This window comes from Rhinopithecus roxellana, chromosome 12, assembly GCF_007565055.1.
Source record: "Rhinopithecus roxellana isolate Shanxi Qingling chromosome 12, ASM756505v1, whole genome shotgun sequence".
Taxonomy (NCBI): Eukaryota; Metazoa; Chordata; class Mammalia; order Primates; family Cercopithecidae; genus Rhinopithecus; species Rhinopithecus roxellana.
In genome coordinates, this window is record NC_044560.1 from 20,113,457 (window position 1) to 20,140,285 (window position 26,829).

Genomic DNA, 26,829 nt, shown 5'->3' on the forward strand with positions numbered 1-26,829 from the left:
CTGAAGAGATGAGTATGCTCGGACATTGGACCACTTGGCGGGCCTCAGTAGTAGGAACAGGTTAGCAGGGTCAACTGGAGCAGCCCAAACACAGAAAACAGGGAGAGGCCCCGACAGACAGTGCTGTAACCCAGACACCTCATCTGAGAGGCCCAAGGAGAATATTCTGACATGCAGAGTTGGCAATCTGGATTTTTATGTGCAGTATCTTGATTCTGAATGCACTGGGCAGGCTGAACCAAACATCTTTAGTTTAAATTGGGCTCAAAGAGCCATCGGTTTGATATCTCTCCCCCAACCCTCACAAAACAATAACAAAACAACCAGAAAGAAGCATGAGCAGGAAAGGGCTGTCCTGAGGAACTACACTGGGGGTGGGGCGGGGGAAGAGGTTAAAATAAAGCATAAACCCAGATTCCAAAGTTCTGTATTTTTCAAAATAAAGATCACACATTGTTTAGAGACAATCTACACAAGAGTTACAAAAAATAGTTGCCCAGGCATAAGCATACACAGGTTTGTTAATTATACACATATGGTTACAAGTGTGCTTGCAAAAAAGTTCATTGGAAATATACACAAGGCTCTGGAAATGTACACCGTGTAGTGTTACAATTCTATATTCAAACAAGGAAAATTGACAGTATGTTACATTCACTTACAAGTAGACAAAATGCAAAATACAGTTCATCTTCTGTACAAAAGGGAAGGGCAATTCACACTTTACAAGGTGAGAGGGGCTCTGATTGTAAGGAAAGCTCGGGCAGGGCTAGACTTTTGCACGTCCTTTTGACTGTCACAAAATCAAAACATTACTTTTTTAGGATTAAAAAAACACTAGTGAGAACTCAATCTTGAATAACATTTAGAAAGAATCTCGCTATACTTGAGACTAGATGACAAATAAAACCAAGCTATTTTTTTCTTTTTAAACATTAACTAGGCTGTATAAAGAACATTTATTCCTTCAAAAGAAAAAAATTTACTTCTGGTTGAAATTACAATTTACAATATACAACACTATATGCTACGACCATAAAAGGTGAGAATATACACTGAATGCACAGGGCTGGCTAATTCTCTTTTCTTACCAAAAAACGTGTTTATGTTGATTCAAACTTCTCCACATTTACATTACAGGTATACAAATGTACAATTGTACAATCAAAATTATGTTCGACTACTAGGGTACATTATAGATACAGATTAGACATCAAAACAAGAAAATACTACAAATTTGTATATATGCAAAGTCTACACCAAGTATACACTATATATTTATAGAAGCAAGACCAAAAGCAGAGTTGGATTTTTTTTTTTTCTCATGCTAAATAATCAGATTTTGCCTTTCAATGTTAATAGAAAAAAATCCAGTAGGCAGTAAACAATCACACCCGCCCAGCCTCAAAAGACGGTTCTGGGTGCTCGCATCTCCTCCTCACGAACAGCCTTCTTCAGCATCAGATAGTCTCCAAAAAAGGCATTTTTTAGAATTTCATAAAGTTAATGTCACAAACTGAAGCTTTAGCAACTCTGAAACCTTTTTCATTATATATATATATATATGTATATATATTTTTTATAAACAGTGTTAAATGCCAGTTTGGGGTCATTTAACTACAATTCAAACTTCTCAGGTTTTTTTGTTTTTGTTTGTTTTTTACTAAAATGAGGAGGTGGGGAAGAGCTATTTGCAAAACTTGCCGGCCAGGCAAATGAGCTAAAAACCTTTTCTTTTCTTTTTTTTTTTAAAGCTTTTTTTTTTTTTTTTTTTTTTTGTTAAACCAACCACCCTGAAAGTTTCCACATGTGAAATATAGATACAACAGTGAACAAAATATGTGACCTCCCATGTACATTGGTTACCTATGTACAAGTATCCTATACACCAGTAAAACAGCAGGGCAATTAGTCAATTAAAAAAAATAGTACATGTTATGTGTAATAAAATTAAATTTACAAAGGCTTTTCCACTTGTGGATTTGATTCCTTTTTTGGAGGAGGGAGTAATCCTGGAGCAACCACTTGCCCGTCTCAGACTCTACACTAGAACATTTCTGGTTGCTGGTTGGATTTGCCAGTGGGCCAGTGAGGTCAGCGGGAATGAGGGAACAGCGGGTGACACTGCCTCAGATGATACCATTAGGGGGGCCACAGATGGGCCCTAAGTCAACGCCGTTCTTCATGTAGTACTTCTCCAGCTTGGCCAGAATGTGCTTGCCATAGGTGTACTTACGAAGAGTTGCGATGTGGGGCCGGATCTGGGGAGGAAAAACAGTCTGTGTTACACGGCCTGAGAAGAGACTTGGGGGCAGGCTTCTCGGACTTGCATTTGCATGTCACGCATCACACACACACATATGCACACCCCACAGCAATACCTTTCACTGGTTCAGCCCAGTCCCCTGACTTCTAGCACTTTGGCAACCCATCAGATGAGGAGAGGAGCTCCTCTCCTGAGTGGTACTACAGGGCCTGAGGGCCCTGGAGGCTGGGTGGCCATGGGTCACCCCCAAGACAGCACATGGAGAAAGTGCATCCTAGCTGGGAAAACACACTACCCACCACCCAGCAGCTACACAGTGCTTCCCTGCAAACATGTGCACAGGTCCCTCTGGCCCCATGCATGGCATCCAGGCTCTCCTGAGCAGTGGGGGTTATTTCTGGGCACCACGAATCCTGAGCTCACCACTTGACCCCATCTCTCCAGGTCACAGTGGATCACAGAAAGCTAATCAATGACAAGAAGAGTGATGATGAACATCATGAGCTGGTGTGATTATGCCCATCTTACTGATGGAAAACATGAAGGCAGAGTGGTTAAGTTACTCAGCCAAGGTTGAATGGCTAACAAAGGACAGCACAGATAGCTGAGCCCAAACTGTGTGGCTCCTCCACAAATTAGGTTTCTCCCCACTGTGCTCTCAAGGCATGCCCTCCACACCAGCCTCATCCCTCACGCTCTCCGACTTACGCTCTGGGTCACTTCTTCAAGCATTCCTTTCTGTCCTTCCCTCCCTGGGCTGATCCATTTCAAGAAGTCCTGCATTCCAGAAAACTTGAGAGGTGCTTCTCCTCTGGAAGCGCCTTTTCTTTTCTGTGAGCTCAGGGAGCATTCTACATACCTCAGCTGTGTCTGCAATCTTTTGCTTAATTATCAGTATTTCCATATAAACAGTAAAGGACCATTCATCAGATTCCCCAGAAAATAGTCCAAACCTGCACCTGCATACATAAACACACTGGATAAATGTACTGCAGTAGACAGAGGCTCTCCAGGTTGAGAGCTCCAGGAGGGCAATTTTTGTCATTTAGCTGTGTCCTCAAAGCAAGCAAGGGTCGATCCGATCTAGAAATAACTTGCACATGCTTCCCAGGACACAGAGCTGTATTGGGTGTCACATTCCCACTTAAGAGCCTACAAGGGGCTACGCGCGGTGGCTCACGCCTGTAACCCCAGGACTTTGAGAGGCCGAGGCGGGCGGATCACGAGGTCAGGAGATCGAGACCATCCTGGCTAACATGGTGAAACCCCGTCTCTACTAAAAATACAAAAAATTAGCCGGGCGTCGTGGCAGGCGCCTATAGTCCCAGCTACTCGGGAGGTTGAGGCAGGAGAATGGCCTGAACCTGGGAGGCAGAGCTTGCAGTGAGCCGAGATCTCGCCACTGCACTCCAGCCTGGGCGACAGAGCAAGACTCAGTCTCAAAAAAAAAAAAAAAAAAAAAAAAGAGCCTACAAGGGAAACTGGCTGGTGACAAACAGTCCTTGGATCCAGTTTAACCTCCCTTAAACTCACCTGTAAAACGGCATATATAATAATGCTACACTTTCCTTTCAGTTGCAGTACTATGTTACTAATGTTTCTGTCATGAGAACTTGAGGTTCATGATCCCCTTGCTTTTGGTAGCTTTCCTTTTAGAAAATAACCGAAATCCACTCCCTTCCTCCGTCCCTGGAACTGGCTGCTGACAAGTCCAGGAACTTCACCTTTGTACTTCTCCAGAATAAACCAAACCAAAAACCCCTAACAAGCCACAACACACACAACATGTTGAACTCCATTTTTTATTGGATTTAACAAGAGGTGAAACGTTAATTACCCGCTTCTCTCCTAGTGCCCCTTTTGCTGAAAAGGATGCCACTTAGTCATGGAAGAGCTGAAAAACTAAGAGGGCTTCTCGGGACTCTCCCCGTCAACTCCCTCAGCCAACCAACTGCTATGCTAAACCCTACCAATTCTAGCGCCCTATTCTGTCCACTTCTCTTCAATCCCAAACCATCAGGATCTGGTGCCCTGACAGCCTCCCATGTGGTCTCATCACTGTCTCCCCTCCTCTAAACTACAAGGGCCACATGGCAGCCAGGACAATTATTTGAAATATAAGTGTGATTTTGTCACCACACTCCTCCCCCACTGAACTTGTTTTACTTCTTCAGATACAACACGGTCTCGTCTCTGGCTTCCAAGTCTTCACACACCACGTTCCCTCTTCTGGAAAGGGTCATCACTCTATTAAGTATCACTCACTCAGAGAGCCTCCTCTGTGCCCACACGTTATAGAAGACACCCTGCACATTCCTGGACAACCCTTTCCCCTGTATTTCTCCAGCATCCCAGTAACTATCTGTGCACAGCACTGTTGTGTTTACCAATACAACTCTGTTGAGAACACGACCTGCTGTACAGCAGGTGTTTAGCACTTAATGATTGAATGAATGGACATGTCTTAAGTTCCTACTTACATCCAACACTCCCTCCACCTTCACCAGCATCCTCAAAACTTCAAGAACTTGGGACTCCCCAAGCCTTCAACTGCCCATTGCCAATACCAGTGCAGTGGTCTGGATTGGTTTAGTTTGACTCAGGGGTGTTGGGTGTCTTGTCTGGCTCAGAACTTGAGTCCATAACAAAGATTCTCATTACCGAACTTTGTTCTCAGTGAGGGCAAGTGGGTCATCACTGCCAGACAATGGCCAACCAGCCCCTCAAATGAGAAGGGCTCAGTAAGTTCAGAGCCCAAAAGCTGCAGGCTCTGATGAGAAGCACCAGAGGCTGGAGGCACTGCCTAGCACAAACACAACTGTAGCATGCCCTGCCTGTGGGTCTGTTTTGCCTCCTGGGCCCTGTGGTGTCTGCAGTGCTCACTGGACCCACACCGTGACTTGTCGAGAAGCTGTGGGCCTGTTCAGGTGATTTCTCTGTCAGTTCCCCACTCACAGCACCTAACTATTCTCATTTCTGTTCCTTCTTCCCTAACTCTTCTTTAGCCTTGCCTTCTCCTGCAAAGCCGGCCCTCAGGGACTCTGGGAAGGGTGAGGGGTCCTTCTCATGTCCTCACCACTGCTCACCACCATGGCTCTTCCCCACCAGACTGCACTCTGCGGGCAGGGATCAGCTGTTAGTCATCTCTGTGCTGATGAAGTCTGGCACAGAGTAGGCTTCAGGTCAATGTACCAGGCTATGCACCATGCTGGGCAGGCCCTTGCTCAATAGATGTTGGTGGGATGAAAGAACAGGAGGGAGGAGTGAGAAAAGGAAATGAGGCAAGCAGGCTGATTTGTTGGACTCATAAGCTGATTCTATAGAGATCAGGGATGGAAATACTTCAAAAAACATAGCTTAAGACTCTCATACCAGTGTGGCTATTGATAAGGGAGGGTTGGCAAATGTATAAGGACAATGGTGACTCCACATAAAAGAAAAACAGAACACAGCATGGGACAGAGGTCAGTGACAAACTCTTCAAAAACAGCAGGGCACCCACCCTCCTTTGTGTTTCAGAAAGAAGCCACGGCCTTGCACACTTTCTCTGATACCCTGCCCAGCCCAGCCTACCTTATGCATGACGATCTTCCGCTGGCCTGGCTCTGCCACGTCAATCATCTTCTGGACCACATAGTTGGCATACTGGTCCTTCATCATGGTGTATAAGGCACTGTGGGGACCGTCGTTCATGGTGCACACCTCATCGATGAGCACAGCGCGCTCTGTACGTGAGGCATGAGTAACACATTTCTCCACGACATTGCTGTAACGAGATAAAACCAGGGACAACTCTTAGAAGAGGGGCCCCTGTTAGTGAGGTTGTGCTTGCCCAGCTTCTGCCCTGACCTCAGGACCACCAGGAAGAGAGAGCTATTTAGCATTTGAGGAAGATGAGTCACCAACTGTCTGACTCTGTCTCTGACTCTCCACCTGTGCCATCTGTGGCATCCAACTGTAGGAAAGGGGGAACATGAGGGTGATCAACTTATATACACTGCCATGCTACTGCATACTGATCACCCAGAGAGACCAGGTCTTCAAGGACATGGGACCCAGCCCTCTAACGGGTGAGGGTAAGGAGCCCAGGTAGGTGAGGAGACTTAAGCACAAGGTTTAGGGCACTGGCACCACTCAGCTGGTTATTATTTTAACACTTACCAAAATCTGTCCACTCTTTCCTTGCCTCTGTGAGTTCACCAAGGCCAGGAACGAACCTTACTCATGCCTATCTCCCTGCTGCCAAGCAGGGCATGGTGGCGCACACCCATAATTCCAGCTACCTGGGAGGTTGAGGCAGGAGAATTGCTTGAACTGGGAGGTGGAGGTTGCAGTGAGCCGAGATTGTGCCAAAGCATTCCAGCATGAGCGACAGAGCGAGACTCCGTCTTGAACTCCTGACCTCAAGTTATCTGCCCACCTCAGCCTCCCAAAGTGCTGAGACTACAGGCGTGAGCCACCATGCCTGGCTTCAAATAAATAATCTTTTTTAAAAAAAGGAAAAACAGAAATTTTAGAAAAGAAAAATAAAACACCTGAAATAAAATTTACTGTATGACTTTAATAGTGGATTAGAGATGACAGAAGAGTCAATGAACTTAAAAGTAGATCAATAGAAATAAACAAAAAAATACATCAGTGGCTTTCAGACATTTATTTTTTATTTTATTTTTATTTTTGAGACAGTGTCTCTCTCTGTCACCCAGGCTGCAGTACAATGGCGTGATCTCGGCTCACTGCAACCTCCGCCTCCCGGGTTCAAATCATTCTTCTCCTGCCTCAGCCTCCCAAGCACCTGGGATTACAGGTGCCCGCCATGACACCTGGCTATTTTTTGTTCTTTTAGTAGAGACAGGGTTTCACTATGTTGGTCAAGCTGGTCTCGAACTCCTGACCTCAAGCAATCTGCCCGCCTCAGCCTCCCAAAGTGCTGGGATTACAGGCGTGAGCCACTGCACCCGACCCTATTTTTATTTTTGTAGAGGCAGTATCTTGCTGTGTTGTCTAGGCCAGTCTTGAACTCTTGGCCTCAAGCAATCCTTCTGTTTCGGCCTTCCAACATGCTGGGGTTACAGGCATGAGCCACTGTTCCTGCTTCCAGACATTTTTGATGGTGACCCAGAGTACAAAGTAAATTTTTCCACCGTTTGAAGAAATTGTTTGAGATAGTCTCAATGTCGCCCGGGCTGGTGTGCAGTGGCACGATCTTGGCTCACTGCAATTTCCACCTCCTGGGTTCAGGCCATTCTCCTGCCTCAGCCTCCCAAGTAGCTGGGACTACAGGCATGCGCCACCATGCCTGGCTAATTTTTGTATTTTCAGTAGAGATGGGTTTTGGCATGTTGGCCAGGCTGGTCTGGAACTCCTGGCCTCAAGTGATTTGTCTGCCTTGGCCTCCCAAAGTGCTGGGATTACAGGTATGAGCTACTGTCCCCAGCCTCTATTTTTTCTTTTTAAAATAAGATTCACAGCCAGGCACGGTGGCTCATGCCTGTAATCCCAGCACTTTGGGAGGCCAAGGCAGGTATGGATCATGAGGTCAGGAGAACGAGACCATCCTGGTTAACATGGTGAAACCCTGTTTCTACTAAAAATACAAAAAAATTAGCCGGGCGTGGTGGTGGGCGCTGGTAGTCCCAGCTACTCGGGAGGCTGAGGCAGGAGAATGGCGTGAACCTGGGAGGCAGAGCTTGCAGTTAGCCAAGACTGCACCACTGTACTCCAGCCTGAGTGACAGAGTGAGACTCCGTCTCACAGACAGACAGATAAGATTCATTATTTTCTACGAAAATCTCCTATCTTTTCATTCACTAAAACATATTTTCCTTTACATCCTGAGTATATTTAAACAGCTGCTGTATAATCAATCCTTCTTTACTAAGTCCAATAACTGGGTCATTTTAGACTATTCATTGACTTTTATTTCTTTTTTCTTGAGTATAAGTCACATTTTCCTATTATCCAGATAGACACTGCAAGTAACAAGCTACAGAAACTCAGAATTCTGTTATGTTCCACCAAAGAGAAGTGCCCTCCACTCCTGTTTTAGTGCAGTTAACTTGGCTATAGTCAAACTACAAACTTCTCCCATACAGTAAGCAGCAGCTAGAAATCCCAGTTCATTTCTTTTAGCCTTAGTTGGAAATGTGGTTCAGGGGTCAGCGAGACTTGGGGGAAGGTTAAAATTGGGCCTCCCCCAAACCCCTGCTGGCTCTCTCCCTTTCTAGGATTTCTCTTTGTTGTGGTTGCCCTAAGGATTGCCTATTCCAGCTTTAGCTGCCCAGCATGGAAAAGACTGGGAAGTGATCAAAGGCCAAAGGTCATCAGAAATAAGAAATTTCCCCAGTGCAATTCTCTTCTTCCAAATGCCAGCCCCCATCTCTCTGGTCTCCACCTGCCCTTTGGTTACTCTCTAGTGTCTTCAGGTAGTTCTTGTATTTCTGTCCACAATTTATACATGTTATCAATGGGAGGACTGGGCCCACAGTAGCTGCTCAGTTATTAATTGGAACTGTTGTAGCTGGACATGGTGGTGTGCACCTACAGTCCCAGCTACTTAGTAGGCTGAGGTGGGAGGACTGCTTGAGCTCAGGAATCCTAGGCTGCAGTGAGCTAGGATTGCGCCACTGCACTCCAGCCAGGGCAACAGACTCTGTCTCTTAAAAAAATAAAAACTTTTTTTAAAATTGTTTTTGAATTTGTTGTAATATTAATTAATGCTTAGGCTACATCCAAGGGTGAGAAATTAAATACCGTGAACAAAAATGTAAACAGGAGACTGACCCGAAGAAGAGAACCCAAGAGATTCTGTCCCCCATTCTTTAGTCCTGGCAACTGGTCAAAAGGAACGCCCCAAAACAGAACAATATAAAGTCAGAAGAGATAACTCTGATATGGTTAGGCTATGGAGACACTGGATCTACAGGTACTTTCATTTCTTTTCTCTATTTTTCCATGCTGTGACATGTTGTAAAATTTCACAAATTTAAAATGAATGAGGTCACGTACTGGTGGCTTGTGCCTGTAATCCCAGCACTCTGAGAGGCCAAAGTGGGAGGATTAAGTCCAGGAGTTCAAGACCAGCCTGGCAAACACGGTGAAACCCTGTCTCTACAAAAATACAGAAAGTAGCTGGGTGCGGTGGTGTGCACCTGCAGTCCCAGCTACTCGAGAGCCTGAGGTAGGAGGATCGCTTGAGCCTGGGAGGTGGAGTTTTCAGTGAGCCGAGACTGTGCAAGTGACAGAGTGTGACCCTGTCTCAAAAAATAAAATAAACAAATTAAAAACATTAAGGTGGTATGAGTCCTGTCCTGCCTTGCAATTTATTCTGAAACCAGGGAAGAATATATTCCAAAAACAAAAAATACTATGTTATGTGGGTAGTAGGAGGACATATACAGTATATTCTCAGAAGACCCTACCACTATCCACATGGAAGGGCCATAGATTCCTTCTCCAACCTCTGCTACTTATAAGTGACCTAAGACACCTTTCACAACCTGGGAATAACTACTGCATTTCATTCTTGAGCTTGCACAATATGAAGACTGGAAAAGAGATCCTAAGAACACTAAGGCCTGTACATAGATATACATATGGTAAACTGCCTTTCTTTCAGGTGCCAAAAAGGGAAACTGAGTAAACAACATTTCACAATTTCAAACAAACAAGTTAATAAAATATTCAGTTCATCAAAGTGCAACACTCACATTCTTTAGTAACATATTCTCCAGATTTCAAAGTAGCTAATTCTATCAGAGTAAGAACCCCACTAAGGGACCTCTTAGAGTTTATACTTTGTAATAAAACTATTTGACTTTTTAAGCTACATATACTTTGAAAAAAAAAAAAAGAAAAAAAAGACAATAGTAAAAAATAAGAGAATTATAGTTCAATACTACTAATCCTCTCTTCTGGGAAATAGTCCTTGTAACTCAAAGCACATACCTTGCAAATTTGTGCTGACTCAATACAAGTACATTGCCTCGGATTTCTGCTACAATTTTGCTTTTATCCTCAGGACGACCGTGCTCCAATACATGTTGGATTACATAATTTCCATATTGATCCTGTTTGAGAAACAGTAAGAGAAATAAAATATATGTGAAAGCCAGTTCTGTGGGTTACCTAAGTCCTTATGTCTAATTAAGACCTATCTTTCTTTTAGCACCATAATGGTTTATATGAATACTAATGAACACACAACAATTTTTAAAACAGTAACATTTTTCTCTATTATTACAAAACAGGAACATATTACTAGACAATAGAATATACATATTCATTCTTAAAAGGGGAGGGAGTGTTATGGCAATAAATATTCATTTTTCTCAAACACATATACAAATGGTTCACCGCACCTATCTGTAACAGAGAAAAACTGGAAATATTTATGTCCAACAAAAAACAAGGGCATATCTAATTATTTAATCAGTGGTATAAGCAGAAAATGTATCAAAGCTAAAAACAAGAAATCAACAAATCAACTTATTTCATTTAACAATTATGAAACAGAGACCCAGAGGGATCAAATGTCTACCTAAGGTGACACCACAAGTACATGACAGAGTTCTGGAAGTCAGGTCTCCTGACTCCAGGGGCTAGGGCTCAATTCACTACTCATATTCATAAAACACAAACCAAGCTGCTCTGAATACAAATACAACCACAAGATTTAAAGTTATTTAAAACACATTAACCTCTTCTGGAACCTACACTGACAAAACACACGAACTCTGGCCCTGAACGAGCCCAAAGGTGTTTGCAGTTCCTCTACTGGCAACTCCACTACCTGTACAAGCTGCTCTGTGTGCTGGTGAAGCTCCTCTAAAATAGGGAGTGTCTGGTCAGGGAGACAGTGCTCCAGGATTCTCTGAATCACTCGGCAGCCATAAGGATGTGTGGACAAGGCAAATACCTAGGGTAGACAAACACAAATGAGAGGCAAAAATGACAGTCACCAACTTCAATGCTTCAGTATTGTTTATATATATATATTATCCCACTAATCTTCACAAATGAACTTGATGGCATTTAAGTTCTCTCTACATATAATAAGGTGTGTGTATGTAAATAAACTCATTGCTTATTTTAGGAATTCATAGATGTGCATAATTCAGAGCGGAAAAGGACTTTTCCAAACCATCAAGAAACAGATAACTATGTCAAAGTCATGAAAAACACACTTAGTTAAGAGAGTCAAGTGTGTCAACTGACAACCTCTCCAAAAGACAGCGCTAACAACAGAAAAGGGAAGGACTGGGACCAAATCCTGAATGCTTTCACACTGCCAGAACAACCAGAATGCAATGTTCTGATTTAACAGTGATGTTTTTCAGCAATAAGGTTCTTTTGCTGTGTTTGGAGCAACAGAAAAGCACACTACCCTTGAGATTCTCCCCTTCCTAGCTTAATGGCATACACCTCACAACTGTAATCAAAAACAATAATAAGAGCAATAATAGCAGCTAACACTTACTGGATGCTTGCCAAGTGTAAGTCATCACACCCAGTGCTTTCTGTATGATTTTGTTTTGTTTTGGAGACAAGGTCTCACTCTATCACCCAGGCTGGAGCGCAATGGTGATCACAGCTCACTGCAGCCTTGAGCTCTTGCACTCAGGTCATCCTCCTGCCTCAGCTTCCCAAGTTGCTGGGATTACAGGCACTTGCCACCACATCTGGCTACTTAAAAAAAAAAAATTGTGTGTAGAGATGGAGACTCGCTATGTTGCCCAGGCTGCTCCTGCACTCCTAGCCTTAAGCAATCCTCCCACCTTGGCCTCCCAAAGTGCTTATTCTTACAGGTGCAAGCCAACACACCTAGCCTTATGTGTAACCTTATACATGTAGCTTTATGCTTACAACTATAAAGATAAACAGTATACTGTATGGTTTTGCTTGAATTTAGCTTTATAAAAATGTTACACTTGTAGTCTGGAGCAACTTAATTTATTTCACGCAACATTATGATTCCCATGTTCATTTACAAGACTGTAAGTTTCTGTAGTTTATTCTGCATGGTATACAGAAAGAAATTGGCTGAGTATATGAAATTTTTTTTTTTTTTTTTTTTTTTTTTTTTTTTTGGAGACAAGAGTTTCACGCTTGTTGCCTAGGCAGGAGTGCAACAGCACCATCTCGGCTCACTGCAACCTCCGCCTCCCGGGTTCAAGCAATTCTTCTGCCTCAGCCTCCCAAGTAGCTGGGATTACAGGCACCAGTTAATTTTTTTGTATTTCTAGTAAAACGGGGTTTCACTATGTTGGCCAGGCTGGTCTCAAACTACTGACCTCAGGTGAGCCACCCGTCTCAGACTCCTAAAGTGCTGGGATTACAGGCATGAGCCACCGTGCCCGGCCATGTGTATGACATTTTTAAAAAATGCAGTCCCCTGCTCATGGTCATCTGGGTTGCTTAAGTCTTTTAAGAGAATAATGGTGTTTAAACATGTCTAAATAGGTCTTGTGGTATATATGTACAGATATTTCAACAGGATCACAGAAATTACAAAGGTTGAAATTTGAAAGACAATACTAAATTATTTTCCAAAATGGTTGTGTCAACGTCTATTCCCACCAGCAATGTATCTCTTTTCTGTCAGCACACAGCAACTGATGGGTAAGCAATAGTCTATCATTTGTGGCTTAATTTTGCATTTTCCTTGTTCCTAATGGAACTGAGTATTTTTTCATGTCTACTGGCAATTTGTGTTTCTTCTATGAAAAGTCAACTTGTGTTTTGGGCTCACTTTTACATCATGTTGTATTGTTTTCCTTCATTACAGAGAGGTTCGTTATACACTCTAGTTATCAATTCTTTGACAGTTGCATCTTGAAAGTATTCTCTCCTGGTGGCTTAATGGTTTTACCTTTTTTGTTGTATACTTCCATAAATGTAACATCTTAATGTTAAAGTAAACAGATCTACCCTTTTTTCATTAACTCAGAAACTCCCAATAACCACGTGGGTTGCTGTCAGTAATCAACCATTGTGGTCATTGAGCAAACAGCAAAACCTAAAGATTACTACACATCACATATCACTCTATACTCTGCAGTACATACAATTATACCTGAAAATCTATGTTTTTTTTCTCATTTTTCCCCCTTCCCTAAAGAAAAACCAATTTCACACACCCAAAAGGGAGCTGAGTTTCACTGTCCTGTCCCATCCACCTTATGAGAGACTGTAAGGACTTTGTGTTTTGGCAAAAAATCAAAAACAAAAAAACAAAACAAACAACAACAACAAAACACTATAACCAATTCAGAGGCAATTCTGGAAAAAGGTATTTATATATAAAAGTAACAATCTTACTTGGAAGTTGACGCTAAGAAGAGATTTTTTGACATACAGGAAAACAGGAGAAACTAGAAGTTATCTCTCTCTGGTTATGTGGTCATTTAATACAATTCAAACCAACCTGGAGTGCATCCCCTCCAAAAAGATTTAAGCAAGAAGCACCTTGTTATTTTAAAGATATATTCACACATGACCTACAACATTAGTTCCATAAATTACCTGAATTTTAAACCAAATTTAAAACGAAAGCACTGAAAGAATAAATAGTACTTAACCAAGGGAAATAATTTATTCTTCAAATATGAGATTTCATCTTAACAACTCTTATGACTGTGTTTCATCCCAATATGAGCAGACATCTGCATTAATGACGGAAAGAAGGCCCAGAGACCCAGACACTTGGCAACACATAGACAGGTACTTGACAGCACTATACAGGACTGCTTTTTACTGCAGTCTGAAGTACATTAAGATCAGGCACAGTGGCTCATGCCTGTAATCCCAGCAACTTCGGGAGGCTGAGGCAGGTGGATTGCTTGAGTGCAGGAATTCAACACCAGCCTGGGCAACATGGTGAGGCCGCTGTCTCTACAAAATATTTAAAAATGAGCCAGATGTGGTGGTATGTGCCTGTAATTCCAGCTACTTGGGAGGCTGAGGTGGGAGGATTGCTTGAACCTGGCAGTTCAAGGCTGTAGTGAGCCGTGATGGTGCCACTGCACTCCAGCCTGGGCAACAGAGCAGGATCCAGTCTCAAAAACACAAAGTACATTAAGCACATTGACAACATGCCACAAATCCTATTCTGTTTTCTGCTCACAAAGGAAATAAATTTGTTTCAATTATTGCTCTCCTGGGTCACTTACCTGTCCTTTAAACGCATCGATGATAAATTGCAAAGACTGGGGCTGTACACATTCAATGCATTTCTGAACCACGTGATTACCATTCTGATCTTTCACACACTTCAAGACATGGCCATCTAGTTCCCGAACCATCTCATTCTATTGGAGACAAAGAAAGCACCACCAGAATCACAGCAAGCAAACATGTGGACAAAGAATATTCTTTTCACCAAACATGAAAGCACTACTGAACAGAGAATCTGTGATGATTAAAGTGGAATAGCAACTGTGGAACAATGACAACAAACAGGGAAACAAATGAGGACCTGAGTCTTTTCATACATTAGCAAATTTACAGTAAAATTTCCAACAATAAATTTACTGTACCAATAACCAGTAATCAAAAAGATTTCACACCGGTAAAAACAAAAAACAAAGAAAAGTCTTTTAAGAGTGCTTTTTTTTTTTTGAGACGGAGTCTTGCTCTGTCACTCAGGCTAGAGTACAGCAGTGGCACGATCTCAGCTCACTGCAACCTCCGCCTCCCAGGTTCAAGCAATTCTCCTATCTCAGCCTCCCAAGTAGCTGGAATTACAGGTTTGAACCACCACACCTGGCTAATTTTTGTATTTTTAGTAGAGACGGGGTTTTGCCATGTTGGTCAGGCTGTCTCAAACTCCTGACCTCAGGAGATCTGCCCTCTTCGGCCTCCCAAAGTGTTGGAATTACAGGCGTGAGCCACCTCACCTGGCCAACTCTTAGAGCTTAAAAAAAAAATAAAGCGTAGACATCTTCAAATACAAAGCAGCCTACATCAGGAACAGACACTCCTTAACTTACGAAAGAATTACATTCCAATAAACCTGTTATAACTTTTCATCATTAACTAAAAAACGCATTTAAATATCCCTAATTTACAGAACATCATAGCTAATCCTAGGCCCTCAGAAATGCTCAGAGCACTTACAGTACCCTAGAGTTGGACAAAATTATCTAACACAGAGGCTGTTTTATAATTAAAAAAAAAAAAATTATAGGCCAGACACAGTGGCTCATTCCTGTAATCCCAGCATTTGGGAGGCCTAGGCAGGCAGATCACAAGGTCAGGAGTTCAAGACCAGCCTGGCCAAGATGGTGAAACCCCATCTCTACTAAAAACGCAAAAATTAGCCAGGCATGGTGGTGCGCGCCTGTAAATTCAGCTACTCGGGAGATTGAGGCAGAAGAATTTCTTGAACCGGGAAGGCAGAGGTTGCAGTGAGCCAAGTTGTGCCACCGTATTACAGCTGAGTGACAGAGCAAGGCTCCGTCTCAAAAAAAAAAAAAATTAGTTTATATACATACATATAAATAAAAAATAAAAACAATAAAAAATATTCAAAGTACAGTTTTTACCGAAGCATAATGCTTTCACATCATTTGTAAGTTGAAACATCATAAGTCGGGGCTATTTGTACACTGTATTAAAGAATTTCTACATGGCACACAGCCACAGTCCCAGCTACTCTGAAGGCTGAGGTGGGAGGATCACCTGAGCCCAGGAGTTTGAGGCTGCAGTGAGCTATGATAATGCCACCAGAAGCCTGGGTGACAGAGCAACACCCTGTCTCTAAAAATACAACAAAACTAAACCAAACTAAAGAATTTCACATATAATTCATCATGTTTTTATTATGACAACCCTGTAAAGTATTCCTAGTAATGATACTAATTAAGCTAGAGTTTACCCCTGGTTAGGCAAACCTCTAAGTGTGTAAGACGTTTTAATTAAATTTTCCTAACAATCTTACGGAGTGGACACCACCATAGGTGGAGAAACCAAGGAAGAGGCAAATTAAAAGACTTACAAAACTATAGACCTAGATTCCCAAGATTCAAACCCAAGCAATCTGGCTGAACTGTATGATAAACTACTATGTCAGTAAACCAAACTGTCAACAATACATTATCCTGAACACCCCAACTCTGCTGGTATATAAAAGAAACTGAGACAGAGGAGGCTTAAGTCACATATTTCAAACTATGGATAGAAAGTGACAGAATTAGAATTCTAGCCTAAGCTGTAACTCCAACACCTATGATCTTACTACTAGGCCATAGTGACTGCAGAGTCAGCAGGAATGGTTCTCAGTTAATTAATGAAAAGTGTGCAAACACAGGAAGTAGATGAAATAGCCAGAAACTGAGTCTGTGAGTAGGAAATGGGTGATGGTGACAGGATATATATAGAGAGAGACACTGGGATTTCGACTGGAGCCCTTCCCCCAAACTCACTGTCCCAGGTCTTAGGTATCTTGAAATTAAATGCCTGCACTATGGCTATATCTGGTGCCTCCTGCCTAATTTCCTTGCTATCTCCAATCTCTGTACATTGGCTAAACTGTGTTGCCAGTGGATTTATGTTAGAAGACTGCAAGTCATGTCAAAATAGTGATGCTAATGAATGCAATGTCTTAAATGCCCAAAATGTTGAGTACCTCAAAGCAACTAAGATATCATCTAATTAAAGAAATTAAAGATTACAATGGCAGGGGCTAAAGAAGCAAAAGGCAAGAGACACAGTGATTAAGTGTCAGAAGGGAATTAATTTTTTTTTTTTTTTTGGAAACAGGGTCTCTTAGGATCTGTCATCCAGGCGGGAGTACAGTGGTGCAATCATGGCTCACTGTAGCCTCAACCTCCTGGGCTCAAGCAATCCTCCTACCTCAGCCCCCCAGGCAGCTGAGATTATAGGAGTGCACCACCAGCCCCAGTTAACTTTTTATAGAGACGGGGTTTCACCATGCTACGCAGGCTGGTCCTGGGCCCTAGCAATCTACCCACCTTGGCCTCCCAAAGTGCTGGGATTACAGGCATAAGCCACTGTGCTGGGCCCAGAAGAGAACAATTTACTCTGAAAATACACTTATGGGAATGATGGGAACTGTGGGAATAATTATGACAATGAAGCTTATACAAAAATAAAGTCAAGGAATACTTATAAACAAAAAGAAGGAGAGATGGCTTCTCTGGATATTTTTGTGATCCAGAAGAAATAAAAATTCCAACAAAGATGAGTTCGTTTTACCTAAAATGGCAAACTTGCATCTAGAAAGAGTAAAATAATCCATGGTAGGAAGCATAAGTCAGGCCCAGAACAAGACACCACAGAGAAACATAACCAGAAAAAATACGTGAAAAATATAACAGAAAAGAACAATAGCTGGGTGTGGTATCTCACACCTGTAATCCCAGCACTTTGGGAGGCCAAAGCGATCGAGTCCAGGGGTTCAAGACCAGCCTGGGCAACATGGTAGAAACCCCATCTCTACCAAAAATACACACATTATCCAGGGGTAGTGGCGCATGTCTGTAGTTCCAGCTACTCAGGAGGCTAATATGGGAGGACCACTTCAGCTCAGGAGGTTGAGGCTGCAGCAAGGCACAATTGTGCCACTGCACTCCAGCCTGGGTGACAGAGTGAGACCTTGTCTCCAAAAAGAAAGAAAGAAAAAAAAAAAGAAAGACAAGAAAATTAAAGAAGAAAAATTCAACTATCTATGAAAATCCAAGAAAAATTAAAATTGGCAATGATCTGAATATTAAAAGAAAATTAAAAATAGCTTCACACTTGCTTCTAATTACTTACACTTTCTTATTAATGCTACATCTCTAGTACTAAGCACTGAATAAATGAACTCCAGACCTACTCTATCTCCAGCATTCCTCTCTCCCTTCACCAGCATCATGGCACATACCTATGAAACTCACCACTTTAAAAACTTTGGACTTCTTCAGACTTTAACTGCCACTGCCAACACCAGTGCAGTGTTCTGGATTGGTTTAGTATGACTCAGGGGTGTTGGGTGTCTTGTCTGGCTCAGAACTTGAGTCCATAACAAAGATTCTCATTACCGAACTTTGTTCTCAGTGAGGGCAAGTGGGTCATCATTGCCAGACAAAAGGCCAACCAACCCCTTAAATGAGAAGGGCTCAGTGAGCTCACAGCCCAAAAGCTGCAGGCTCTGATGAGAAGCACCAGAGGCTGGAGGCACTGCCTAGCACAAACACAACTGTAGCATGCCCTGCCTGTGGGTCTGTTTTGCCTCCTGGGCCCTGTGGTGTCTGCAGTGCTCACTGGACCCACACCGTGACTTGTCGAGAAGCTGTGGGCCTGTTCAGGTGATTTCTCTGTCAGTTCCCCACTCACAGCACCTAACTATTCTCATTTCTGTTCCTTCTTCCCTAACTCTTCTTTAGCCTTGCCTTCTCCTGCAAAGCCGGCCCTCAGGGACTCTGGGAAGGGTGAGGGGTCCTTCTCATGTCCTCACCACTGCTCACCACCATGGCTCTTCCCCACCAGACTGCACTCTGCGGACAGGGATCAGCTGTTAGTCATCTCTGTGCTGATGAAGTCTGGCACAGAGTAGGCTTCAGGTCAATGTACCAGGCTAAACACCATGCTGGGCAGGCCCTTGCTCAATAGATGTTGGTGGGATGAAAGAACAGGAGAGAAGGAGTAAAATAATAAGGAAGGGGGGTTGGATGAAAGTTTGACTTGTTGGAGAAAATGATGGCTTATTAGTATTTTACCTGCTTTAACTCATGGAGGAAAAAAGAAAAAAACCACCTGTAAAATTGAACCTATTAAAGGCTAAGTTCTAGCCAATGGAAGAGTATTGGATACCACAGGTTTTAATACAAGATACTTGATCTACAATAAATTTAAATTATTTGCACAGTTCATGCTTGCCATGCACAAAAAGGCAGCCATAAGCAACAATGCAAAACCATAAAAGAAAACTGAAAATTGACAGAATTACAGGGTTCACTACATGTACCATGGAGACACATCAAACACCAAGAGAAAAGTTAAAGGGGAAACTTACAATTACCTGCTGGTCTGAAGGAATAAACTCAAGAGCTTTCTGGATAACACGGCAGCCATACATCTGTAGTGCCAATGACAGGACATGGCCACGAATCCGTTCTGCCAAAGCCAGCTTCTGTTCAAGACTGCCAAACTAGACATAATGTGTGGGTGAACACCATTACTTAAGTAGAAGGAAATAAACCAGAGAAAGCAAAGCATTCATTATTCTGCATCAACCATTGGCATAACCTCTTTTAGCCCTGATACCTGTGATTAACTAAACCTTTTATTTAAAGAGCCATTGTTTCTTCAAGCCAGTAGTTCTCAGCCTCTAATTATGAATAACCCTTTTTAATGTTAAAAAGTTTCTCAGATACCCAACAATAGTAGTTTCACTATTAATATCTGCTAAGCAAACACATAATTCCTCAAAACTGTCATTAAAACATACTATATTAAATGAATCCGGCCAGGTGCAGTGGCTCACACCTGTAAACCCAGCATTTTGGGAGGCCAAGGAGGGTGGATCACCTGAGGTCAGGAGTTCGAGACCAGCCTGGTCAACATGGCAAAACCCCGCCTCTACTAAAAACACAAAAATTGGCCGGGCATGGTGGCACGCTCCTGTAACCGCAGCTACTCGGGAGGCTGAGGCAGGAGAATCACCTGAACCCAGGAGGCAGAGGTTACATTACAGTGAGCTGAGAAAGCACTACCACACTCCAGCCTGCCCAATAGAGTGAGACTGTGTGTCCAAAAAAAAAAAAAAAAAAGAATCCATATTCTCTTACTGCCAAAGCACACACGGACACACTGTTTTGAAGTAGCATTCTACATCATTAAGAGAACTGATTTTTTTTTTTTCTCCTATTTACACAAGGTAACAGAATTGGGAGGGGAAAATTAGCACAACCAAGAAGTAAGACTACACAATGTTAAAATTCTACTTAGAATGATTTTCCATCCTTGGCTTTTTATTTTCATTTGAATCACATAATCATGAGATTGGAGGAGACGTTATGAATTATCAGCCCATCCAACCTCCTCATTCTCCCAAAGGGAACTAAGATCCAGAGAAGTTCTCAAGCTTGGTCCAAATCATATGGCTATAATCCATTGTATATTTTGTTACCCCAAGGTACATCAGCCACCAGAACTAGAGAGCTCAGTATTTTTATATATGTGACAAAATGGCAGTGCAAAGTCATTCTAAAATCAAAAATACAAATCATGTTTAGATTGATTTCTTAGTCTAAAGTTGAAGAATTCAGGGTGAAAAAACATAAGTCTTAATGAAAAAACTTGGGAAGGTAACATTTGAGTATGTCATTTTTTCATCTTCATACAAATCAAACTGAATGAGATGTTAAGACATTTACAAATTTGTTTTGTGGTAAGTAATGTGCAGAATTCCAGCATTTTCCTCCCCATACCAGACTCCTCCTCATGTCGAAGTTTTGTGGCATTCTGCATCTATAACTTAGGGTTGCCAATACCAGATAATAAGGACTACAACGGTAAGCAAAAAAATCCCTGCCTCTCTGAAATTTTGCTTTATTAGAGGAAAAAGACATTAACCTAACAATCTCATTCTTTCCAAAGACAATGATAAAAAAAAGTGAACATTATTCAAATTAACAGAAGTAAAACAAGAAATGAAGGCCAAACGATCAGCCAAGCAGCAGCACTGAACAATTCTTGTGACCCTAGCTGATAATGAAACATACTGGAGTTGGTGTCCAAAGACAATTCTCTTAAGAACCTTAGAAAAATTTGTTTTTGGCCATATTTTATTGTGATCCTGCTAAAACTACTTTAAAGGGATTATTTCCTCTTTAAGTGATATGTTTTGTGAAACCATTGTAACAATCTGAAATAATGTGCTGGGTTCTAAATGGGGACACCAGTTTTCGAAACACATTTCCAAAATAGACTGGCATTATCTGCTTGGGTATTTAAACCATACAGAATAAACAGACTGCTTCTAATGAATTGGAAAAACACTAAAAAGCTCTTCAAAAAGGCCACACACCCTTCATTCTGAAGACTGGGACTGCTATTCTTAAAAAGGCTAATGAAAATCAAAATGCTCTGCAGATTCTCTGAAGTCAAAGGATAGAAAGAACAAAGGCTTACTTCAAAGAACTTCTGAATGACGTAATTTCCAAATACATCTACCATGAGTTGGTAAGCAGCCTGGAGGATTTCATTGAAGACAAGCTGGCGCTCAGCTGGTGTGGCACGCTCCAGTTTCAGCTGAATGAATCTGAAGTACAAAGTAAAAAGGGCAATCACAGCACTGAAGGAAGACCTGGAGATACGTCAGAGTACCTCAGTTTGTAGACTGCATCCGTTCTGAAATGCGTGTGAGTGAGCATGTGTGCACACACATACACACAATAAACCAAACTTTATTTGAATGAATCACCTGAACTCCCCTGAATAATTTTTAAATAGAGGAAGGCCTTAACTTAATTGAGCTTTGAAAATTACTTATAAATGTTGGTATATTTCATTCCAGTAGGGCATGTCTACTGAATCTTATTTATGTGCAAGGTGGGAGGAGATGAAAAGGGGGTGGGGGGGCAGGGGTGCAGAAAGAGAGGAGGGGTGGAGGGAGACATAACACAACATGTACCCTACTTGACTTTTTCCTTTAGAAACCAGCCTCACATCAAAGAACTCAAAGCTTACTGTCCTTACTATATTCTTTAACTTATTTGCATATAAAACAGCATCCATCAGCTAGCTACTCGGGAGGCTGAGGCAGGAGAATGGCGTGAACCCGGGAGGCGGAGCTTGCAGTGAGCCGAGATTGCGCCACTGCACTCCAACCTAGGCGACAGAGAGACACTCTGTCTCAAAAAACAAAACAAAACAAAATAAAACAAAAACAAAAACAAAACAGTATTCATTATCTTCCAAAGTAATAGCAGTCTGCCTTTTTTTAGTCCAGATGACCAGTATCAGGAAAATCATGTTGCCTCTCAATCCAGCCTATAGAATTCAAATATGAGAAATTTGGGCCCAGTAGCAAGCTAGCAGAACTTAAGGAGGTAGCTTCTGTAGGAATTGTTTTACTGGACACAGTCAAAAGAAAGAAACAGAAACAGAAATGGGAAGGAAGGACGGTGTTGTCACCATAATGATGCTCTACCCCCGGACCAGATTCGCTTTCCGTGAAGCCCACTGCAGCAGCCCAACAGGAAGGGGTAACCCAAACCAAAATCTGTCTTCTATAATAGTTTCTTCTCTCATCTCTACGTAGACTGTCACTTCTACAGAGTGGAACAACAAAGGAAGGTGGTAGAGCCGTCTTACTCCTAAGCACCCTAGATCAAACTTGTATTTGAATAGCATCTCTTCGAGAGCAAAAGATTCTTCATAATGTTTAAAGCAGCCAAAGTATATGTATGTCTTTGTTTTCATGTTTGTTTCTTTTTTTTTTTTTTTTTTGAGACGGAGTCTCGCTCTGTCACCCAGACTGGAGCGCAGTGGCCAGATCTCAGCTCACTGCAAGCTCCGCCTCCCGGGTTCACGCCATTCTCCTGCCTCAGCCTCCCGAGTAGCTGGGACTACAGGCGCCGCCACCTCGCCCGGCTAGTTTTTTGTATTTTTAGTAGAGACGGGGTTTCACCGTGTTAGCCAGGATGGTTTCGATCTCCTGACCTCGTGATCCGCCCGTCTCGGCCTCCCAAAGTGCTGGGATTACAGGCTTGAGCCACCGCGCCCGGCCTCATGTTTGTTTCTTAAATCCCTATGAAATAATGTGATGCAAACTAAGAGGCACGCTTTTTAAAAAATCACTATATGGCATTTTATTTCAGTAGATACCCATCTGAGCCTAGACAGTTAAGGCATTAAAATCTTGGTTACCTTCAAGTGCCAAAGTCAAGTACGCACCTGGACCCATGCTGGTCTTGGGAAAATTCCATTATATGTCCAGCAATCTCCCGCAGTTGCAAATTGGGGTACCGGTTGTTTCGAAAATCTTCCAAAAGCCTGCTCCTGCCAGAAGGCATGACATCAGACATTCCATATCGCAAACGAGAGGAAGAGAAAAGAGTGCTGCTCGGGCTGAAGAGGCTGGAGGCGCTGCTTGCACTGCGGTACTTGGCTTCAGCGCCTGGAGCAGCAGAGATGTATCTTCCACTGCCGTTCGTGAGTCCTCCTGTTGGTTACAGAGCAGGAGAACTTAAGACCATTCTTAAGAAACTTCACTCAAGAGAGGAAAAAGCATTCCCACACCCGAAAAGCCTGCACCATTTCTGATTTCTTCAATGATGTTGTTTTTGTGTTAAGACAATTCTATTAGCGTCATGGCTTTCGTAGGTCAACTCAACAACCTGGAAGGAAACTTCCGCACAAAGATTGAGATGGGAATGCTTTTACCGTTGATCGTAGACTGCTAGTAAGACTGGAGCAACAGCTAGCATGGCCCCTAGTAATGAAATGAGGACGAAATATGCCTACCAGGTGAACCCAGCACCTGAGTACCACCAATAAAAACTCAGAAAATGCAAAACACACTCAGACTTGAGTGGTTTTCCATTCTGAGATCTGTGGAGATGCCTTTCATTCTTGAATAACCCCCATTTCCATCTGAAACCCACTCTAAAAAATCAGGCATCCAGATTGGTCTGTTTTATACAGAGCACCCCGTGAAAAAGCTTTCTTTAAAGGAATGATTTTGCCACTAAATAGAAGTGTGAAAATCACTAAGACATTCCAGGCCATGAATGAGACATAATGAGTAGAAGATAGCAGATACCTTAAAAATGAAAAATTTTCGAGTTTTCATCACAAATGGACAGCTCTTAACAATTTCTATTGTGACACAGCCTGAAATGACCGTAGTTTCAACAACCTTCATGCCATTGATAATGCTGTTTTGACGGGTGACAAGGGAATAATTGCGAATCTCTAGACAGATAAACATATGACCAAAAGGCATATCAAAACATATAACAGGCCAGGTGCAGTGGCTGATGTCCATAACCCCAACACTTTGGGAGGTCGAGGCAGGAGGATGGCTTGAGCCTAAGAGTTTCAGACCAGCCTGGACAACAGAGAGAGACCCCATCTCTAAAAAAATATAAATAAATAAAAAATTGGCTGGGTGTGGTGATGCACACCTGTAGTCCTAACTACTTGGGATGTTGAGATAGGAAGATCACCTGAGCCCAGCAGGTCGAGGCTGCAGAAAGCCATGATCGCACCACTCCATTCCAGTCTGGAAAACAGAGCAAGATCTTGTCTCCAAAAAAACAAGTACAGCAGCATAATAAATTATGAGTATTTTTAAATAACAGGCCGTGCATGGTGGCTCACACCTGTAATCCCAGCACTTTGGGAGGCCGAGGCGGGTGGATCATGAGGTCGGGAGATCAAGACCACCCTGGCTAACATGGTGAAACTCCGCCTCTACTAAAAAATACAAAAAATAATAATTAGCTGCGCGTGGTTGGGGGGGGGGGGCGCCTGTAATCCCAGCTACTTGGGAGGCTGAGGCAGGAGAAAGGTGAACCTGGGAGGCAGAGCTTGCAGTGAGCTGAGATCGTGCCACTGCACTCCAGCCTGGGCGACAGAGCAAGACTCCGTCTTTTTAAAAAAAAAAAAAAAAAAAAAACAGTTCTTATTTTATTATTATCTTTTTTAAAATTTTGATTGCAATAGAAAAAAGATGTCAAGCCTTTCTGGGGTTGTTTCCCCCACCTCCTTTTAAACAAAAAGGCCAAAGTAGGTAAGACATATTACATAAACCACAGAAAGTTTAGATGAATAACAATTAAAAATCCACAAGAAAAGTCATCCAACATTAACTACTTCTCAGCTCTTCACAAGTTTTAATAAATATCTGGTTTGAGGTTTAATGGTAGCCACAAAAAGATACCCAGGCTGGAATTCACAGAATCCCAGGGCCCAGCTTCAAAAGTCTGGGTCTCAATCAACGTGATGAAACCACCAAAAGAAAATGGCTCAGTGTTGAAATCTGTAAAATATTTACTGAGGATTTGTCCTAAGCCCAATTCTATGTTAGAAGGTTTTTCACATACACTTTCTTTGGAATTCTCACTGGCATTTTGGAAAAGGAGTTTGTAACTCCCATTTATGTAACAGAAAATTAAGCCCAGAGAGATGAAATGTTCATCCAAAGATATAAAACCCAAAAGTGTCATGGCCAGAATTCAGAACAGGGCTCTTGACTCCAGGGTCAGGGTCCTTTTGGGGTCTGAAATTCATTTTCGGACTCAGTTTCATCAAGTGTTCTTGTTCTACAGAACGTTCTTGTCAAATTCCACAGTATTTCTGAATTCAAATGAAAAGTGATTTTTTTTTTAAAGGAAAGTAAGGAGATTAATATGAAAAGAAAACAGCAGTCATAAGACTGTTCTTTTACTTACTTACTTACTTATTTATTTATTTATTTATTTATTTATTTATTTTTGAGACAGAGTCTTGCTCTTTCGCCCAGGCTAGAGTGCAACGGTGCAATCTCAGCTCACTGCAATCTCTACCTCCCAGGTTGAAGCAATTCTCCCACCTCAGCCTTCCAAGTAGCTGGGACTACAGGTGTGCGCCACCACACCCAGCTAATTTTTGTATTTTTAGTAGAGATGGGGTTTCACTGTGTTGGCCAGACAGATCCTGAACTCCTGACCTCAAGAGATCTGCCCATCTCAGCTTCCCAAAGTGCTGGGATTACAGGCATAAGCCACAGCACCCAGCCAAGAGACTGTTCTTTATTCCATTTCAGAAACAATTCTGTCTCACCTGTCTGAGGCTGGGGAGAAATGGGCAAAGAGGTGGTAACAGGGTAGGTTGGCAGGTATGGGGAAAGTGTGGCAACAGCAACATGCCAAAGAAGAAGGGATGGGGCGAACACACAATGTTTTGAAAACAATTTAAAGGGATTTTAAGAAGCTGGTCACTGACCAAAATGGAAGGTAAATTATAAAGGAGCCAGGTCCTTGGTAATGATGTTTAATGATGAGACAAACCAACCCTGAACACTGCCCTACCACTATACTTCCAGTTATATAAGCCAATAAATGCACTTACTGTTTAAGCCACTCTGTTGGATGTTCTGTTATTTTGGGCAAAAACATAATGACTAATCCACACAAAGGACTAGACTGAATAACAGTTAATATGCGTACAAAAATGGTTAATACATTTACTGTGAGGTTTTGATTTTTGCCTCTTACCTCCTTAGATGTCAGACAAGTATATACTACAAGGACACTCATGCACACACACATACACACAGTTTTTATTACTAAGAAATACAGACATCTCTGAAGAGAAATTTTCCCAGGTACTAAATTATAAATGGCAAACTAACAGTTCACAGACATATTTTGTTTGAGCCAAGTAGTACTTCTTTCAACATCAAGCCAATGCTTAAATTTTTGCTCTAAATTGTAATTATCTTGTTTTTGAAAAAAATGTGTGACAAATAGTAAATATTTGACCATTGGTAAATATTTGTTGACTGAATCTCATTTAGATGGCGAATGTGCATAAATGTGCTGATTCACAATAGTCTGAATACCAACATG

At 42.2% G+C, this 26,829-nt stretch overlaps 1 protein-coding gene and 2 non-coding genes across 19 annotated transcripts in view; all 3 read right to left on the bottom strand.

Annotated features, from left to right (window-relative positions):
* Positions 1-410: 410 nt before the first annotated feature.
* The window catches only part of PUM1 (pumilio RNA binding family member 1), a 142,093-nt gene continuing 115,674 nt past the window's right edge, over positions 411-26,829 (bottom strand). For 12 of the 17 annotated variants that reach the window (XM_030942147.1, XM_030942146.1, XM_010353577.2 and 9 more), the window contains 8 exons: positions 23,171-23,438; positions 21,404-21,533; positions 19,284-19,418; positions 14,437-14,574; positions 11,058-11,183; positions 10,214-10,335; positions 5,840-6,032; positions 411-2,261 (listed from right to left, as the gene is read on the bottom strand). In XM_030942147.1, the coding sequence (XP_030798007.1) occupies positions 2,130-2,261; positions 5,840-6,032; positions 10,214-10,335; positions 11,058-11,183; positions 14,437-14,574; positions 19,284-19,418; positions 21,404-21,533; positions 23,171-23,438 (1,244 nt within the window). In that variant the 3' untranslated portion in view covers positions 411-2,129. The remainder of the gene's footprint in view (positions 2,262-5,839; positions 6,033-10,213; positions 10,336-11,057; positions 11,184-14,436; positions 14,575-19,283; positions 19,419-21,403; positions 21,534-23,170; positions 23,439-26,829) is intronic. The other 5 variants (XM_030942148.1, XM_010353600.2, XM_030942144.1 and 2 more) reach the window with 2 other exon arrangements.
* On the bottom strand, positions 4,887-4,971 carry LOC115892543. Its single transcript, XR_004052413.1, has one exon. It is a non-coding gene; the product is annotated as a small nucleolar RNA SNORD103/SNORD85 (small nucleolar RNA).
* Positions 18,269-18,353, bottom strand: LOC115892542. The gene has a single exon (XR_004052412.1). It is a non-coding gene; the product is annotated as a small nucleolar RNA SNORD103/SNORD85 (small nucleolar RNA).